Source organism: Prionailurus bengalensis, chromosome B4, assembly GCF_016509475.1.
Source record: "Prionailurus bengalensis isolate Pbe53 chromosome B4, Fcat_Pben_1.1_paternal_pri, whole genome shotgun sequence".
In the NCBI taxonomy this organism is placed as follows: Eukaryota; Metazoa; Chordata; class Mammalia; order Carnivora; family Felidae; genus Prionailurus; species Prionailurus bengalensis.
This window is the reverse complement of record NC_057358.1, coordinates 121,626,270-121,646,300: the sequence shown is the minus strand read 5'-3', so window position 1 is coordinate 121,646,300 and position 20,031 is coordinate 121,626,270. Positions and strand designations below refer to the sequence as shown.

Below are 20,031 nucleotides of genomic sequence, written 5' to 3'. Positions count from 1 at the left end.
CACTCCAAATGCTCCCTGGACCTTCTCTGGGCACCTAGGCTCCCTGTCTGGGACTCCTGGACCTCCCCATGTTCCAGAAAGTTGAAGATCAATGCTGGACAAAGCAGGTCGTCCAGACTCCTTCTTTAGACCTAAGGCGTGGGTCCATTCTGGTTGATTATTGCTTAAGGCATACCAGTTGTTAAAATAGCTTAATCTTATCTTGACTATATGAGTGAATGAATTATGTCCAGATGCACCAAGCTTATCTAGTACAGTTAAGCCATAACCAGCAAAAGTCCTCTGAATGTGCTTTCCTCCATAGTCTGCTTTATTGCTTATTCTTCTGTAGTCTGCATTATTGCTTATAGCTCTTAATTTCCCTTTTTATCATATATCAACTCTGGCCTGAGTATATACAGTGGGGTGTTCTAGGTATGTCATCATAACTCTAAGCCAGTTTTTGCTTGCTTCCTCTCTAACTTAAGTATTATTTCCTGAGATAGATCTTTTTGGGGATATATTCCTTGTGTCTCCAAAACTGGCTCACAGGTCACACTGTCATAGCCTGATTCGTGGGCCATGTGACTTATTTCACATTATGCACTGAAGTCTATCTCCCTTCCTCCTGGGCTCTGGTTCAAGAGAAGTTGTGAAATGATTCCTTAGGATAATATTCTGAGCCCATATTCTTCTCAAACAATAGTTCTTTGTCATCTGTATCCACACTCCCTTCTATAGTCCAAAAGGTAGGCTTTGTAACTGTTGTTAACCTAAGACTGCCGTCTGTATCCTATAAGATTTTTCTTGACTCAATGTTTTTTCTTTGATTTGCTCATTCTGTTTTATCAAGCCCCTTTACTCTGTAGACAAACTAATGTGTTCCCTAATTCTTCTTATATGGTTCTGTCCACTATTAAAAATTAGCCATTGGATTATTGGGAACTCACATCTCTTGGAATTTTTAGCTATTTGCATATCTCCATTGTTCACATTGTAATTTCTTTTGACATCTATACATCAAAACAAAGGTTACAGTTAGCCAATTACATTTTAAATCTTTCTACATGATTTGATCAATCTTTTTTTTTTTTTTTAAATCCTGGTTTTCATTCTAATTCCATTCTTAGGGAACCAAAGATGGTGTTGGGTTTCATTGCCATCTCTGTTCACTTAGGAGTACTTATCCACAGTTTTATTTTGCAGAAGATTTTGAGAATCAAAGCACAAAGGAGTAATGTGATTGATTATTAACACCTGCAAAAACAGTTGGGAGGAGTAGTGTCCCTCTTGTCTTATGCATTCATATAGGTGCTCCCATTGTCTCATGACTCTCTACCTTCTTTATGTTTTGCTTCCTTTATTGAGGTGCCTGAATGAACAGATTAATAATTGAGACTGAGAAACAGAAGCTTCTAAGTTCTGATGACCTATTTGCCAATGATAAGGCTGCCATGATTTTCTGGAAGAGGCTGACTAAGTTCTCATTCTGATGAAATTTATTTGAAACTTTTTAACTTGGTATTTGAGACTACTAGTTGTTGACTTTTTGTTATTTTTGTAGGCAGCCCTCAGTATATTTGGCATGATTGGTGGACCACTTCTGGGCTTGTTTGCTTTGGGCATTTTGGTTCCCTTTGCCAACTCAATTGTAAGTATAAAGAGTGAATATGTGTAAAGCTTAATTTCCCAAATATAGTAGTGGCTCAATTTTTTGTCAGTTGTAAAGATATAGTTCCTTTGATATCTGTCATTAGTGACTTGATGACTTAATTACTCATATTGACTTTGCTGGGGTGTACAATAAATTACTATGCACTGGGATTGTGCATATGTATAGCTAAATGGAAATTGCCAAAACAACATATATTATGTAACTAAATATTTATATAATTAATAATATATAATATATTCTATAATTATATAATTAAAATATAATATAGAATATTATATAATATAACTAAAGCATATATGTTATGAAACATATTATATGTAATATATTATGAATATTATATAACTAAAGGAGCAACTTTTCTGTGCATTTATCTTTTTGCCCTTCTTGAAAATTAATCACTAGGATTTAAAGAAAGGAGATCAACAGGCTCAGATATGAAAGATTTAAGGGCAATAGAGCTGAGGATACTTGTGACTAGCCAGAGTATAGCAAAGAGAAGCAATAAGATAAGATATTCACCACCTTGACCAGAGAGTTTATATTCCTGATATTTAAAGCTATAGCTCCAACACCATGGTTCTGGCCCCAAAGGGGTGATCATAATTGGGAATAGTATCCAGAATAAGATAATATCTCTCTTCTACATAGACATATCTGTGCTTTGAAGTACTAGATTTTGTTTGGAGTAAATGAAATTGAAATTATTTCTCTGAAAGCCAAGGGAAACCCCATCTAATCAGGCCTGCTATAGGCTGAAATTCAGGAAAAACTGATAATGCATGTTTTGTTGTTTCAGACAGATGTAGAATAACCACAAAACTATGACTTTACATTTAGAATTCCATTTTCTTCATGAGGCATTAGGGATTGGTAAGGCAGCTACTAATAAAGGCTGTTACCATTATTACTAATAATTCTCAGAGAAATAATTCTCAACAGATGGTAGCTGTACTTGTGGTGAGCATAACATAATATATATAGACATTAAATCACTGTGTTTCAGTACCCCTGAAACTAATGTAACATTGTGTGTCAAGTGTACACAAATAAAAACTTCACAAAAATAATAATTCTAACTAATAATAATAATTCTCAATGAAATATCATATGAAGCGCAAGTTTTGTAGAAATTAATCACAGTCAAAGAGAATGGTTCATATCAACCTCAGAATGTTGAAGCTTTGGTTAGACTCTTTGCATTTTGAAATGCACAGTGCTTTTTGAGTGTTTGAAACATTAAAACAGGATTGACTTTTGGTTTTTGACATTTACTGCCACCATGGGGTGCCTCCAGAAAAGCTGTAGCAGACAAGGTCCCACATATCCTTTTTTCAAGAGAAGTATGATATTATCCCTGTCATAGGAGGTACCTCTTTTTACTGCATCCACATTTTTCACCAGAATATCTACCCTTACCTTGGAGTGGACTTCCTGCCTCCCTCTCTTCCTCCTACTTTCTCACCCGTTCTCCCCTTCTCCTTTTCTCCTTCTCTTCCTTTGCTTCTCTTCTTCCTTCCCTTTTCTCCCTTGTTCCCTCCCCTCTTCTTATTCATTCATTGAACATTTATGAGCTGAGTACTGTCCTGGGAATAGAGAGCACTGAATATTTCTGCTTTCACAGGTTTTATAATTTTGCGGATCTTTGAACAAACCGTATACAATGCTGAGAATAAGCAAGTCTGGCCTGTCGACAGGTGGCCACACTACTATTCCAACCTCATAATATTGAAAAAATATTTATTGCACTCCTGTATATGTCCAGCACTGTCATAAGTGTCATAAGTTTTGGGGTACCAAAAACAAAGAAATCTAATTCTGCTTTCAAGGTTCACAGCTTAATGAAGGAGCTCACAGTCTTCGTCCCTAACACAAATCCTCTGATCTGGTCATCAGCCTTTATTTTCTCCCATCAGTGCACCATTCTTTTTTCCTACCCTATGATTTTGCTTATGTTTTCCCCCTGACTTCAAATATTCTACCCTGTCCTTTCTATGGGGATCCTGAGGCACAAGCTGCATTGTCTGGTCAGTATTATTTTTTTTTAAGTTTATTTATTTATTTTTGAGCGAGAAAGAAAGTAAGAGTGGTGGAGGGGCAGAGAGAGAGGGAAAGAGAGAGAATCCCAAGCAGGCTCCACACTGTTAGCATGGATCCTGATGTGGGGCTTGAAACTACTAGCTGTGACATCATGACCTGAGCCAAAGTCAGACGGTTAACTGACTGAGCCAACCAGGCGCCCCTGGTCAATATTCTTAAAGGAAGGGGCAAAATTTCACCACAGGGGAAGAGGCTTCCTAGCTCAAGTTTTGCTTTTGTCCCCATCATTTGGAACTAGGGCTTAAATCATTCAAAGTCCAGCAGAACATCTGGATTACTGATGAAAAACAGAAGTGGGGACTCCAAGTTTTCCAAGGACTGGGAAACCAGCTGTCTTCAGAGAGGACATCCCTACCTGTCTTTAGAAATACTAAGTGTGGGGCGCCTGGGTGGCGCAGTCGGTTAAGCGTCCGACTTCAGCCAGGTCACGATCTCGCGGTCCGGGAGTTCGAGCCCCGCGTCGGGCTCTGGGCTGATGGCTCAGAGCCTGGAGCCTGTTTCCGTTTCTGTGTCTCCCTCTCTCTCTGCCCCTCCCCCGTTCATGCTCTGTCTCTCTCTGTTCCAAAAATAAATAAACGTTGAAAAAAAAAAAAAAGAAATACTAAGTGTGGTTATATGCACTATGGCAGTCATTTGTGAAAACTGCTCTGGTTTCCCCTAATTACCCTGAAGCACAATTATAATCGTGCATGTTGTTAAGTATAGGAATAAACTCTGTGTATGATTTCTCCTTCATAATCTGTTGTTCATATGGCATACCATTTGTTTACAGACTAAATAAAAATATAGGGGGCAATTGGTCTGGGGTCAGCGGTGTGACTGTTGTAGTTATTTGGGTGTGAAGAAAGCAGGAGGCCAGAGCAGAGTGCTAGCTATGGAACAGAGTAGAAGAAATGGAATTATGAGATCAACTAAAAGAAAAATGGGCAGGAATTGGTGATTGGCTAGGTAGGGTTATGGAAAAGGGAATGGGGTTACAGACTCCCCAGGGCTCTGGGCTAAAGGACCAGTGGCCCCTGCCACTCTTGACAAGAGGCAGAGATCTTGGGAGAGGGATGATTTTAGGAGAAAAGCTGGTAAATCTGACTTGGACCACGTTGAGCTTAACCTTCTAATGTTAATTTCCATCTCAAAGCAAGCTGTGTTATTTTTTCTTTTAAAAGCACTCTTGTTTTGCAGGGAGCACTTGCTGGTCTTCTGGCTGGATTTGTTGTTTCTTTGTGGGTAGGAATTGGAGCTCAACTGTATCCTCCACTGCCTGAGAGAACTATGCCACTAAGCCTTGAAACCTATGGCTGTAACAGCACATACAATGTGACAAATTGGGTGACAACCACAGAAATGCCATTTTCTACTAGTGCTTTTCAAGTATATGGTGCTGAAAGGTATTGAATTAAGCTTTGTAATGTCATATTTTTAAGAAATGTATGTGACAGGTAGAGAACAGTTGCTTTCTGTCTTGCCTGCAGTGCTGTGATTTTTCTCTGATCTGAAATGGGTAGAGCCCTTGTGGCTTGCTGGCTATGGTATTTTGCTCAGAAACAGCAAAAATTGCTATATGTTCTTAATTTTGATACACTTCTGTCATGCTTACAGATCTGGAGAAGACTTGAATTGTAACAAAAAAAATCTATTATGGGTAAATGCTACCAAATATCAGCTCTAGTTGAATGAAAAATTGTCTTTGTCAACTAAAAACCTTTTAAAATGAAAAGTACCATTATAAAAGAACATTGCTTCTATAGTCTTTGAGGTATAGCTTTTACAGACTAAAAGCTACAATCATCTAAATATGTTAGATTATTGCTATTTGTTTAAGTTTAAAGATTCCAAACCTTTAGAACATTAGCAATGAGTTACAGCTGTGATATTCTTACTAGAGTTTTCTGTATGTGGTATACTTTTAGGCTTGTGGATCCTTATGTTGTCTGGTTTAATGAAATGTTGTGGGTCTGCTAATAGGTGAGTGTTTTATTATATAGTGGATGTTGAGGGCAAGACTTTCTATAGTGGACAATTATATGTACAGCCTTAAAGCATAAACCCCAATAGAAATGTTCAAGGAGTACGGAGATGAGGTTGTTGTCCCCCAATTATTGCCCCCAGCTCCAGCTTTCTTGGAATGAAGCCATTAAGGACTCATGCCCACTTTAGCTGGACACCCTCCTGAGAGAAGGAATGTGACTGTTACAATTAGTGATTCATGTTCCAAAGAAAATATAACTATGAGAATGCCTGCTAATGGAAGTTCAAGGCTGGCAAATGCTTCATAAATAGAAAGAAAAGGTAGTTCCAGAGCCTGAGGCATATTTGGGGGAGGTCTGACTAGGTGGGGTGCTGTGGGGTGAGGGGCAAGGAAGTGCAAGGAGCAGTTTGGACAAGGATGAAAGCACTAATGTGCATGTGTAGAGGCAAGTTGTTACAGTCAGAAAGGGAGAAGAAAATAATGGAATGGTATGTGGGAGGACATTCAGGATGTACTTGTTTCACAGTTTTGCTTAGCATTTGTCCTGGTTGTGTAAGTATCTCTCTTAATTTAAGAGTCTGAGGCAAAATAGTTATTTGGATTCTGAAACAAATAAATTAACTGAGGTTTAGTATATACCTGGTACCATAATAATTACTTTTATAGGTTAGCTTATTTATAAAATAACAGGTAATAAGCAAGAATTTTTAAGAATGAATACATACTCAACTCTGGGCTGGCCATTTCTGTGATATCCCTAGAAAGTCTTCCCCTTTCACTGTGGTTCCTGCCTTCCAGGAAATTATGATTTAGCTGGAGAGAGTATGCTAATGTACACAAAACAATCAATCCAGTAAGCACAGTAAGTATAAACTAAGTATAAAACTAGCACATGATAAATAGTAATAACTACTTGATAAATACTTGTTAAAAGAATGAATATAAACAAGGTTGGAGTGAGTAGCAGGAAGACTTTGGAGGGGTAGGACTTGAAGGATGCGGAGGCTGGCTAGACAGAGGTCTGGAAAGTCATTCTTAACACAGAAAATGACCAGAAGGGAAATTGGACAAGAAGATACACAAACAATGCTTGTGGTAAGTGGTATTCATAGGTGATCAAGAGAGCCAGCAGAAGGAAGAGCTTAACTCTTCCTGAGTGGAGTGAAGGAGACCTTCTTAGAGGATTACATAAATTGGAATTAGTCAGGTGAACAGGTTGGGCAGAGGGACCAAAGGAAGAAGAAAATCGCACAGTGAAGGAATAGTGTATGCAAAGGCATGAAGTTCTGAAGCCACGTGGCACCTTAGGAAATCACACCTAGTCAATGTCACTAGAGTACGAGGGGAGTAAAGTTCACAGCTGAAGATGAAATAAAATACCCTTTGGTCGTCTAGATTCTGCATTTCCATTACCCACATTCAGTTTTTATTAAGTTCCCAATGCTTGATGTGTATATATTGATAGCTTGTTGTAGTTTTAATTTGCATTTCCCTTATGATCAGTTACATTTGATACCTTTTAATATATTTATTGGCCATTTCCATTTGAATATTTACTTTAGTCACTTGTCTGTTGAAATCTTTGATCCATTTTTAAATGCATTCTCAGTTTTTTTCTTATTTATTTAGGAGTTCTTTTTTAATGTTTATTTTTGAGAGAGACAGAATGCGAGTGGATTAGGGGCAGAGACAGAGGGAGACACAAAATCCGAAGCAGGCTCCAGGTTCTGAGCTGTCAGCACAGAGCCCAACAGGGGCTCAAACTCATGAGCTGTGGGATCATGACCTGAGTTGAAGTCGGACACTGAACCCACTGAGCCACCCAGGCGCCCCTAGGAGTTCTTGATATATTCTAGATACAAAATATATTTTGAAAATATTTTTCTCCCACTTTGTGGATTGCCTTTTTACTCTTTTAGTGATACTTTTGGTGGCCAGAAATGTTTTCATTTTAATTATGTTCAACTTTATCAGTCTTTTTCCTATATGTTCAGTCTTCTGTGTATCCCAATTACATCTTTGCCTATCCTGAGGTCATAAAGAGATTCTTCAAATTTTTAATTTAAATGCTTTATTGTTAGTTAACTGTTTCCATTTATGAATGTAATCTCCTTTGGAATTGATTTCTGTGGGTGCTGTGATCCAGACTCATTTTTTTCCCATATGGATATTCGATTAACCAAGTAACACTTATTGGAAAGAACTTCCCTTTACCCCATTACAAAGTACTGTCAACTTTGACATAAACCAGATCATTATTTTCTTGTGGGTCTGTTTCTTGATTCTCTCTTCTGTTCTACTTTGTCTGTTTTTTGTTTTTGTTTTTTGTTTGTTTGTTTTTTCTCCCAGTAATACCACATCTTAATTTCAATAGCTCACCTCAGTGTGTTTCCATCTTTCTGGGATCTTGGCCCCTCAAGTTCTAATTGTTGTGACTCTCTGGTATCTTAAAAAAAAATTTGCCTGCTCTTTCCCCCAGTTCTTATACATTATTCTTGGCAGAATTGTTGGTCTAAATCAAGCTACTCTATTAAAGCTGAAAATGAGATCCTATAATAATCATTTTAGAAACAGATTAGATCATGTCACTCCTCCATTTAAAGTACTTCCCTGAGAGCCACTGCTCAGAGAGTAAAATCCAAACTTCATACAAGTCTAACAACAAAAAAGAAATCTGTCTTCCTCTTGTTTTGTGTAACTCTGTCTGTTGCTCACTATGCTTTAGTCAGCTGGTGTTTACCTCTCTCTAGGATGCTTTCCTCAAGAACTTTCCTCCAGGTCTCAGTTCAAATGTCACTTCTTCCTAAAGGCTTTCTCTGACTCCATCTTGCAGTGTAGTTCCTTCTTTCCACTCTGTTAATATCACATTACCTTGTTTTATTTTCCTTACAGCACTTTCCACCAGTGGAAATTATTATATTTATTAGTTTACTTGTTTATTTTATTTCTCTCCCCATTAGAATGTAAACCTTATGAAGGCAGGAACCCTGTCAGCCGTTTTTATGGTATACTTTTTAATGATAAGAACAGTGCCTGGGACATAAAGCAAAGTTGAACGAATACACATGGACATTTAGCATTATAGTGTATGGTCAAGGTTAAGCCAGGGTTTTAATATTTTTCCCTCAGGCTTTTAATTCTTGATCCAATAAGATAAAATTGGAACTGCAGATTATGACATTAAAAACATTATTAAATATTTTATTTTGATTTTGCCATGCATGAAGATTATTGAGACTGCTCTTAGTTGCTAGTAGCATTACATGAAATTTTACAGTTATGCTTTTGTTCTTTCTCAGGACTCCACTGATGGATAACTGGTATTCTTTATCATATCTCTACCTCAGCACTCTTGGAACTTTGGTAACATTATTCATGGGAATGCTAATCAGTTTACCAACAGGTAACTATCTAAACCTTAGTATTGTATTTACCTCCATATCAGTTTTTACTATATCTGTTTTATAGCTGCTGATGTTATTTTACTATAGTCCTGTTAACAACTAGTTTAATTACTTGTTCCATTTTCCTCATGGGAAATTTGAGGGCCTACACTTGAAAGCAGAAGATTCTCTTTGAGCCTTTGCTCCACCATGTACCAGCTGCATGAACTTAGGGAAGACTGTATAGCTACTCTGAGGCTTAGTTTTCTTCTGTGTAAATTAAGGTTAGTGGTGATTGACTTCCCTATCTCACAGGTTGCTGTAAGATAAAAATAAGGTCTTTAAAATATTATATGTAGTTACTACAATGCTTGGGATTTTACACATATTATTACAACAGTCCTGCATCAGATCTTTTCATTGTCCTATGCTGACTTTTTGTAAACTTTAAAGAAGTATACACAGGTAAGGAATGATTGCTACAATTGTTATATCTAAACATAGTATGAAGCTTTTTTCAGATTCCATAAATTTTAAAAACATTATTTAAAAACTGTCAGTGAGGAGCCTGCTTGGGATTTCTTTCTCCCTCTCTTTCTGCCCCTCTTCCACTCATTCTCTCGCTCTCAAAATAGATAAATACACTTAAAAAAACATTATTTTTTAAAAAACAAATTGATAATACACGTGGTACATACACTGCTCTCTGGGATTGCTATAGAACTGTTATTCTGGAACTTCATGTCCTTATTCTGCGAGTTCCATCTGTCTCCCTCCTGTGTTGTATTCCCTGCTGCCTGTATCCCATTATTCCTAATTCTTGTTTATCCCCTTAATTGAATGGAGCACATCCTTTTAGCATGTTCTTGAGAAAGTGTAGACAAGAGATTTTGAAAATGTAGTACCTCTGGAAAAAAGTGTCTTTAATTCTCCCTTATACTTGATTGATCATTTGTTTGAGTAGAGAATCCTAGGTTGAAAATAACTTTCTTGTTTCTGAAAAGATGTCTTTTTTTTTTAAGTTTGTTTTTTTTAATGTAATTTATTGTCAAGTTGGCTAACATACAGTGTATACAGTGTGCTCTTGGTTTTGGGGGTAGATTTCCATGATTCATCACTTCCATACAACACTCATCCCAACAAGTATCCTCCTCAATGCCCACCACCATTTTTCCCTCTCCCCCGCAACCCTCCCATGAACCCTCAGTTTGTTCTCTGCATTTAAGAATTTCTTATGGTTTGCCTCCTTCCTTCTCTGTTTGTAACTATTTTTTTCTCCTTCCCTTCCCCCATGGTCTTCTGTTAAGTTTCTCAAGTTATACATGTGAGTGAAAACATATTAAGTTTATTTATTTATTTTGAGAGAGAAAGAGAGAGAGTGTGTGTGTGCAAATCTGCAAGCAGGAGAGGGGCAGAGAGGGAGGGAGAGAATTGCAAGCAGGCTCTGTGCTGTCAGGGCCGACCCCGACGCAGGGCTCAATCTCATGCAGGACTCTGCTCTGTCTCACAAACTATGAGATCATGACCTGAGCTGAAATCAAGAGTCAGACACTCAACCGACTGAACCACCCAGGTGCCCCTCTGAGAGGATGTCTTAACTTTCTTCTAGTTCACTGTGTTGTTATTAAGATGCCAGTGCCATGCTACCTGCTGGCCCTTTGTATGTGACCCATTTCACAATGATTGCTTTGCCCTAAGGCCTCAGTAGGATCTTTTCAAACTGAGGACTCATGCCCTTCAGTTCTAAGGCATTTCCCCATATTATTTCTTTTGTAATTTCTTGTGATTTTCTGTTTTCTCTTTATGGAAACTCTTGTTAGTCAAATGTTTGAGTCCCAGACAGTTATTCTAATTTTCTTCTCTTTTCTCTCCTATTTTCCATAACTGTGTCTTTTAGGTCTACTACATGGGATACTTTTTCAATTTACTTTTCCATAATTCTCAAAGGAGCATTCTGATCCAGTTTTGAGAATAATCTGTAAAGGAAGGAGGGCAGGTAGGAAGCTATTACAGTAAGTCAGGTGAACGATCTTGGTGGCTGACAGCAGGATAGTAGGGTAGTTGGTGAGAAGTGCTGGGCTCCCCGATTTCCTACATTCCCTCACACATGTACTTCCATAGCAACCAGACTGGGGGAAGGCAGCTCACTGCCCTTTTCCTCAAATGTGCAATAACTAGTAAGAAATCCTATACTTTTGTCCTAGGACGTCTGATGTCTTTGTTTGCTTTATGCTGCAAGGCTACCATCACTGTGCCACTTGATAGTAGAAGAAATTCTAAGTAGAAAGTAGTAGAAGAAATTCTACTATCAATTATGATTTTGTAACTCCTGAATAGCACTGCCTTTCAAGCTTCTGTGATACTTGTATTTATAATTAATAAATGATATCAATAGTTAGTAGTAATATTAATATATCAACAATGATATTGCAATGTATAATTCTTATGCATTTATGATAAAGTTTGTAGCTATTTATTACCTTTCAAACAGCTGTTTTTAACTATTTTCTTTCTTTTCAAAAAGGACTGTGGCTTTTTTCATAAATAAATTTACCAGCACAGTAGATTTATTCTTTTTGTCTGTTTTGATATATTTTAAGACAGATTTTAAACTTTTCCCACAAATAGCTCAATTATTCAGATCAAGAATACACATCAACAGTCTCCTTGTGCTATTTGACGTTAGGTTCTTATTCAACCCATTCCTTTTTCTTTAAGAAAATGGAATATCAATATGATTTCACTCATTTGTAGAATTTAAGAAACAAAACAGATGAACATATGGAATGAAGAAAAAAAGAGAGGGAGAGAGGAAAGCAAACCATTAGAGACTCTTAAAGATAGAGAACAAACTGAGGGTTGATGGAGGGAGGTGTATGGGGGCTGGATTAGATGCGTGACAGGTGTTAAGGAGGGTGCTTGTTGTGATGACCACTGGGTGTTATATGTAAGTGATGAATCATGGAATTCTACTTCTGAAATCAATATTTCACTGTATGTTAACTAACTAGAATTTAAATAAATATTTGAAAAGAAAAAAAAAAGAAAATGGAGTATCAGAATATTCCCTTTCAACATTTCCTTTTTTTTCCTTAAAAGTTTTTATTCTGATAACCATATACAACCATATCTTTTGTTTTATAAAGTAATGCTATACCCAGTTGAGCAGGCATCCAGTGATAAGAAGCAATACAACTTCATTAATTTCATATGGCTTATTCCCATTTCACAACAGCAGTGAGCACCTTGAGAAAAACAAACAAACAAATTAGAAACACGAAATCCTAACACTTCTGGGGAAATAAATTTAAAGATCTACTGCAGGATACTAGGAATCTGTAACAATTCAGGCCATACAGACTTGGTTGGCATTTCAGTTTCACCTAACCATGTACCCACCGTAAGTGGGCCTGTCTCTTCATCAGTAAGTGGGGTAAATAATACCCTAAGTAGACTGTGAGCTATGAGTACAGTAACTGTTTTACTCATCTCTGTCTCCCCAGCACCTAGTAGAGTCTCTAGCACATGGTGGTTACTCAACAATGTTGACTTGATTAGTTTAAAGTTGATCCCATTTCTGGAAGAGCAGAGGTTCCCATAATTAAAAGCCTAATATTTGTACCAAAGTGATGGCACTCAAATATTAGATAGCATAAAGATCACTTTGGAAATTTGGTAAAAATCAGGATTCAGTGGCCCTACCCCAGAGTTTCTAACTGGGTTAGTCCAGGTTGGAGTTCAGGAGTCTGTGTTTTAAGTACATCTCCTAGTTGTACTTTTTACTAAAGTAGTTTGAGGAGCACACAGTTTTAAAAAGCTGTCTTTGATCTACAAATAAAATAATTTGTATCTACAAATAATTTTTGTAAAGCAAAATGTTAGGGAAGAGGAGTTGAATCCAACACAATCATCATACTGATTTTCATTTAACCAATTTATTTGACATTTCATAATTTCCTGCACGTCTTCACATACATCTACATTCACAGCCTTGAAACTGGAGGAATGCAACTCCGCTGCCTGAAGCAGAGGCAGATGGTTTGATATTTTATTGGTAGATCAGAGAGGATGCTTTTAAACCAGTTTCCCTATGAGTACTGGGCTCTTTCTCAGGTTAAGCACCATATGAGTAGGCGGCTTGCATTTAAGAGCCATCTATTCATTTTTATTTTTTATTATTTAAAAAAAATTATGTTTTTATTTTATTTTTGAGAGAGAGAGTGCAAGCAGGGGAGGGGCAGAGAGAGAGGGAGACACAGAATTTGAAGCATGCTCCAGGCTCTGAGCTGTCGGCACAGAGCCTGACTTGGCGCTCAAACTCACGGACTGTGAGATCATGACCTGAGCTGAAGTCGGACACTTAATCGACTGAGTCCCCCAGGCACCCCATCTCATTTGTTTTTAAACACCAGACTCATATTTATCATAGTGAGAGGCTTGCAGAATCTGAGTGTGACTAAGGGAAGGGAAATGGTGAGCCAAGTCTCCAGCACTGCTTAAAAGATTCTCTTTCTCTTTGTGTTTTATAAGTGCATAGAGTTGAATGCACCCAAGTCAAATGCTTGTATGATGGGCCATCACTGGGTAGTTACAGTTATCTTTCTAACAATGTAAACAATGTAAATGTTTTTCAGGAGGAAGAAAACAAAACTTAGACCGCAGATTCCTACTAACCAAAGAGGACTTTCTTTCCAATTTTGACATTTTTAAGAAAGTAAGTTGGCTTTCTTTCTCCTTCAATTAGTAAGACTGTGCTTTTACCCCCAAGATAGAATACTAGTTAGTCCTTAGACTCTCTTTTGAACTCTGATAGACAAGGAACATAATTGACCTATTCTTTGATGATGTATTTCTGTTATATATCTCGTCCTCAGTAGACTACGAAGCTGATTTAGAGAAAGAAAAACAGTAACAATTATTTAGAATTGAATAGTTACTTTTTTCTAATCACTGTATTAACATTTTCTTTTAGAAGAAGCATACTTTAAGCTATAAATCTCATCCGATAGAAGATGGTGGAACTGATAACCCTGCCTTCAACCATATTGAATTGAACTTCACAGACCAAAGTGGCAAGATCAATGGGACTCGTTTGTGAAGCAGCTGTGATATTAGATGATCTTAAACAGTGTCCCAATTTGATATATTTTCTAAGAAAATTGGGTTGGGTTTAGATTTTTTTTGAAGGGGTGGTTCTATAATGAGTAAAGTTTGGGGGGAAATTTTTGTTAAAGCAAAGTCTTGACTCTTCAGTTCCTAGACTCAATAATTGATGCTACTCTGGAGTTAAGAGTTTCAGTGTCAGTGTTTTCCTCTATTTCCCTTTTATTTTAATGAGGCTGCAGTTGTGAGAATTATGACCACATATGTGCTGATAGATTAATACGCACATACTTACTGGTCAAAAGCATATTCTTAAATTTGGTCATTCATAAAAGTATTTTCCATGCATTTGGTGCTAGCATATCAGTTTTAGGATTTACCAAAATCATAAGTAATACTAAAAAGAGCTTTCTCTCTTCTACTACATACTCTATTTTTTAGAAAACAATGGGGTGACAGATCTATGTTATCTAGATCTTTGCTTCACATTGATCCATATCAGCTCTATCAGGGAATGTATTAACCTTGGAACCAATTCTGGCTCAGGAAGGTGATAATCAAGAAGCATCCTGTTTGGGATGGAGCAATGATCAAGGTCTTCTTGGTGTTGTGTATCTATTCTTGTGCCTTTCAGCTAATTATCTAGAGCTCCTAACCATTGGGGGCTTATATTGCCTTAGACTCTGGTTCTTTTTTTTTTTTTTTTTTAATGTTTATTTACTTTTGAGAGAAAAAGAGAGACAGAAGCATGAGCAAGGGAGTGGCAGAGAGAGGGAGACACAGAATCCAAAGCAGACTCCAGGCTCTCAGCTGTCAGCACAGAGACTGTCATGGGGCTCTAATTCACAGACTGCAAGATCATAACCTGAGCTGAAGATGGAAGCTTAACCGACTGATCCACCCAGGCGCCCTAGACTCTGGTTCTTATATGCAATCCTAGTTTTGGACCCAACTGCGGTTTTGTTGTACAACTTTACTTTGCTTGCCTTCCTAATTTCCTGTTTACTCTGTTACCTTGGGCTTGGGTATATCTTTAGACACCCAATATGAATCATGCTACCCCAGGTTTAGAACCATGCTACTCCTGGTTCACTAAGTCCCAGACTATAAATTATAAACTCCTATGAGCCTGATACTGACTAAAGTACTTTCACTATAGGTACTTAAGGATTTGGTGACCCAAGAACATTTACATGATTAAAATGGTTAAGCTGCATGGAATTACTTGATTATGTTGAATGATATTAATTTGAATGTCAACTAATTTGTAGTCAATTAAATTTAAAAGTAAATATGCTTAGAAGTCTTGTATTCTAGTGTATTCATCTAGTTGAAGAGCTAAATTACATAGGCAAACACTACAATTTTTTTTTAATGTTCTGGAATTACTAACTATATGCTTTGTTCCATGGTTTAAAACTTCAAGTAGCAATCTCAAAATTTATTTTGCTTATGTTGCTACGTTTCTAGCTAAGAGTTTGGTCACAGGCTTTTATCAATAACTTATATTTTTCTACAGTTCCCCCATTAGATGCTGTATAGATTTTTTTTCTTTACAGTGTTTTCAAATAATGTGAGAAACATTTAGGTACATTAAAAATGTTTTATATTTAAATACTTTTTTCTTATTTTCTGATACTTAGGTGAGCATGCTCTGTACGTTTAGAGATTGTCAATTGAAAACATTAAGAAATAAAATAAATAGGAAGTAGCATTTATCTAAAGCAAAGAGATTTATATAACATTTAAATTAATGATGTGTTCATATATTTCATACATGTATAGATGTTATTTTTCATCAATATATTTGTCAGCATACATCAAACTTTGTAAATCTTTCTACAATTTTTTAATGAGTAGTTAGATATGATCTTATTTATTTTATGCAAGTGTGATTTGAACTACTGTTAATTATTTAATAAGTGAAAGTGCATATGTGTGTAGAATGCTTCAAATTTGGAAATCAAAGTCTACTTTTTAAATAATTTTTTCTCTTATCTAACTGCCAAGGGATTATGCAGTATATATTTTTTAATTTTTTTAATGTTTTTATTTATTTTTGAGAGAGAGAGAGCATGAGCAGGGGAGGGCAGAGAGAGAGAGAGAGGGAGACACAGAATCTGAAGCAGGCTCCAGGCTCTGAGCTGGCAGCACAGAGCCCGATGTGAAGCTTGAACTCACAAACCACGAGATCATGACTTGAGCCGAAGTCTGACCTCAACCGACTGAGTCACCCAGGCGCCCTTATGCAGTGTATTCTTCATGAGAGATATGGTACTTCCATTCTTGTCCACTTTCTTTAACAAAGTATATCTTTGTGACGTTGGGAACTGTTAATATTTTACCTTTATAAATACATCACAGTGACAGACAGGACTCTTAAGAAATCAAAGTACTGTTATTAATTATGAAAAATATTTTATCTTATCTGAATATTTGGGCAAAACCAAATAGGGGTAAAATGTTAATATAATGTAAATAAAATCACCTAATGTTCTTAATTATTTTGAAACACAACAATCCTAACAGGAGGGAAAAGCCACATAAGTTGTCTATTTTCATTTTGCCACTGACAAGTTGTATATGACCTTGAATTTATCCTTAATCTCCTCTAATGATGGAATTTAACACTAAACTTAACTACCTCACGAAATAATGTGAGTATAAAAGATCAGACAGCACTTTATTAGCTTAAATAGTGTTACTTAAAATGTCAATATGATTGGAAATCAAAATTTGAGACAAAGGTCACTTGCTAGTTTAAAAAAAAAGTGAACTGTTAATAATGTGGAGATAGTTCTTTCTCTAAAAAACATGTGTCATTGAAATGTTGAACTATATTTAGGAATAAGCAGGATTATTTGAACAGAAGAATGGAAACTTTAAAGAATGCTACAGATCAATCATATTCACTTCATAAAGAAATGAAAATGTTATATGTAAGATGTGAAATGGTATAAGTGTATATGCACCTGTTTGATTGCTTATGCTTTAATTTCCTCTCTAGACCAGTGGTTCTAATGGGGCAATTTGGCATCAGAGGGGACATTTGGAAATATCTAGATACATTTTTGGTTGTCACAGCTGGTGATGAGATGCTACTGGCATCTAGTGGATAGAATTCAGGGACTCTGCTAAATATTCTATGATACGTTGGACAGCCCCTCTCCATGACAAAAAATGATCCTGCCCCAGATATCAATAGTGCTGAGTCTGAGAATTCTTGCCCTAGAGGCTAAGATTGTAATCTTGATTTTCCCAAAGTCACACATGCTGGTTGTGTTCCTTTAGGGAAATTGCCTTGACTCTTCTATCTGATCATTCATATCTACAGATGAGGTTTAAAGTGTCACTAGCTTGCAGAATATTATGATAGAGAGTAATGACCATGTGTTTTCATAGCATTTAAAAAATATTAAGGAATATAAAATTGTGAATAATTATGAGAATGACTCTTAAGAAAGTTTCATTTAGCAACATGATTTCCAACATTAACACACATTAACGTGAAGGAAATGTTAAATCATAAATATAAAGATTTCATAATTTTGTTTTATTTATAAAAACACCAGAAAGTATAGCTTATTTTTTAACAACTCGATGTCTGTCCATGATGTAGACACAAGGGACAGGGATAGGCTTGAGGTCAGGGGAGTGACTCCTTATGTTGATTCTTATAGGAGATTCTGAGTTTTTTCCAGTAACAGTTATTAATAACAGAATCAACTGAGTGCATGCACATGTACTGAAAATTCACTGCACAATTTAGTTATTATAAAATTTACTTTTATATTTAAGTTGTATGCTATTGTGAAAAATCTTGAGGGAATTGAATATTGCAATGTATAACATGTTTGCTTTTCTGATTTTTCAACTTGCTGATTAAACTATCTACAAGTGTCTTTGCAGTTGTGTGTTCTTGGGGAAGAAAATGTCAAATTGAATGTAATTAAGTTTATCAACTTTTACAGAGAGTTATTTGCATTCTACCACATAAAGGACTCTCTCTGTATATAACACCTAGATTATAAAAGTGTAAGCAAATAAACATGCAGAACTTTTCACTGAAAAATATTTTGTTTTAAGTAATTAACACTGTATTTGAAAATAAAAAGTAACATCTTTAATACTGAAAATTTCTTAGCCATTATTTCTTTGAATATTCCCCCACTTCCCCAGCTCCTGTTCTGTAACTCTTTAACTCCCATTACATGAATGGTATACCTCTTTATCCTGTCCTCCAGGTCTCCTAATCTGGTTCATATTTTCTATATTTAAAAATTTCAGGATGTATCACATAAATATAAACAAAAGGACATTGCATTTTATTTTCTTTTCAGCTGTTTCTAATTTGCTATTTAATCTGTCCATTTAATCTTCCATTTCAGTGACTACTTTCTTCATTTTCTGAGTTGGGTGTGCTTTTTCAAATTTTTCAAAACTTCTTTTATTCCTAATGTTGGATTTTTTCATTAAGATTCCCAATTATTCTCTTATCTCTAATAATTAAAAAAAATTTTTTTTTCAACATTTATTTATTTTTGGGGACAGAGAGAGACAGAGCATGAACGGGGGAGGGGCAGAGAGAGAGGGAGACACAGAATCGGAAACAGGCTCCAGGCTCTGAGCCATCAGCCCAGAGCCCGACGCGGGGCTCGAACTCCCGGACCGCGAGATCGTGACCTGGCTGAAGTCGGACGCTTAACCGACTGCGCCACCCAGGCGCCCCTCTAATAATTTTTTTAATGTTTATTTTTGAGAGAGAGAGAGAGTGCAAGCAGGAGAGGGGCAGAGAGAAAAGGAGACACAGAATCTGAAGCATCACAGAGCTATCCTCATAGAGCCTGACGCAGGGCTTGAACTCACAAACTGTGAGATCATGATCTGAGCCAAAGCTGGGTACTTAACCGACTGAGCCACCCAGGCACCCCTTATCTCTAGTAATTTTAACCATATTTATTGCTCCTTTATGTTAACTGAAATTCTTGATGTGCTAATTCTTCTTCTTGTTCATTTACTTACTCTCCATCAGGGTAGTTTCTTTCCTTGTGTAGTTGACCTTTAACAAAGTTTATTTTCAGTAGGGTTTTTGTTTCTTGTTTTTTTTTGAGAGAGAGACAGCATGAGAACAAGCTAGGGAGAGAGAGAATCTTAAGCAGGTTTCATGCTGTGCACAGAGCCTGACGTGTGCTGAGCCCAATGCGAGCTTGATCCCATGACCCTGGGATCATGACCTGAGCCAAAATCAAGAGTCAGATGCTTAACCAACTGAGCCACCCAGGCACCCCAGTAGGGATTGTTTTTTTTTTTTTTTTTCTAGTGAGAGTTTCCTGGGCTCCAGTTAGTGGAAGAGTATTTACAGAGAAGTTTTAAATTAGTTTGGGCTGTGCCCTTGTTTTAATTGCCTTCTACCAATTTACATCATTATCTCAGGTTAGGGCTTCTCTCTTAGGTTCACAGTATCAATTTTCATCCTATATCCATGCATGGCACAGAGTTTAGGGTTGGAGCCTCAGTTTCTTTGTTCTCCATCAAAGACTTGGAGAGAAAGACTTTAAAATTCCCTTTTAAATAATGGAGCAGTTCTTCAAGTCTTCAGGCTTTCAGTGATTTTGGAATAGAGTTCTTACTCTTCTACATTCTGGAAGTGGAAACCTCATCTTTGTCCCCATGAGGACCTAAGAACTCATCAAGAACTATACCTCCAAAGGTTATTCAACATCTGCTGGTACCATTGCTATGGTTTAGACTTTTTTTTTTAATTGAGTAAAATTGGGGGCCGCCTGGGTGGTTCAGTAGGTTAAGCATCCGACTTTGGTTCAGGTCAT

The 20,031-nt window shown here is 36.8% G+C and overlaps 1 protein-coding gene across 1 annotated transcript in view; it reads left to right on the top strand.

Annotated features, from left to right (window-relative positions):
- SLC5A8 (solute carrier family 5 member 8) overlaps positions 1–14,808 on the top strand; it is a 53,112-nt gene extending 38,304 nt beyond the window's left edge. Inside the window, exons 11-15 of the mRNA XM_043562313.1 lie at positions 1,544–1,630; positions 4,931–5,136; positions 9,017–9,120; positions 13,735–13,814; positions 14,073–14,808. Coding sequence (XP_043418248.1) covers positions 1,544–1,630; positions 4,931–5,136; positions 9,017–9,120; positions 13,735–13,814; positions 14,073–14,198 — 603 coding nt within the window. The 3' untranslated portion in view covers positions 14,199–14,808. The remainder of the gene's footprint in view (positions 1–1,543; positions 1,631–4,930; positions 5,137–9,016; positions 9,121–13,734; positions 13,815–14,072) is intronic.
- Positions 14,809–20,031: the final 5,223 nt, after the last annotated feature.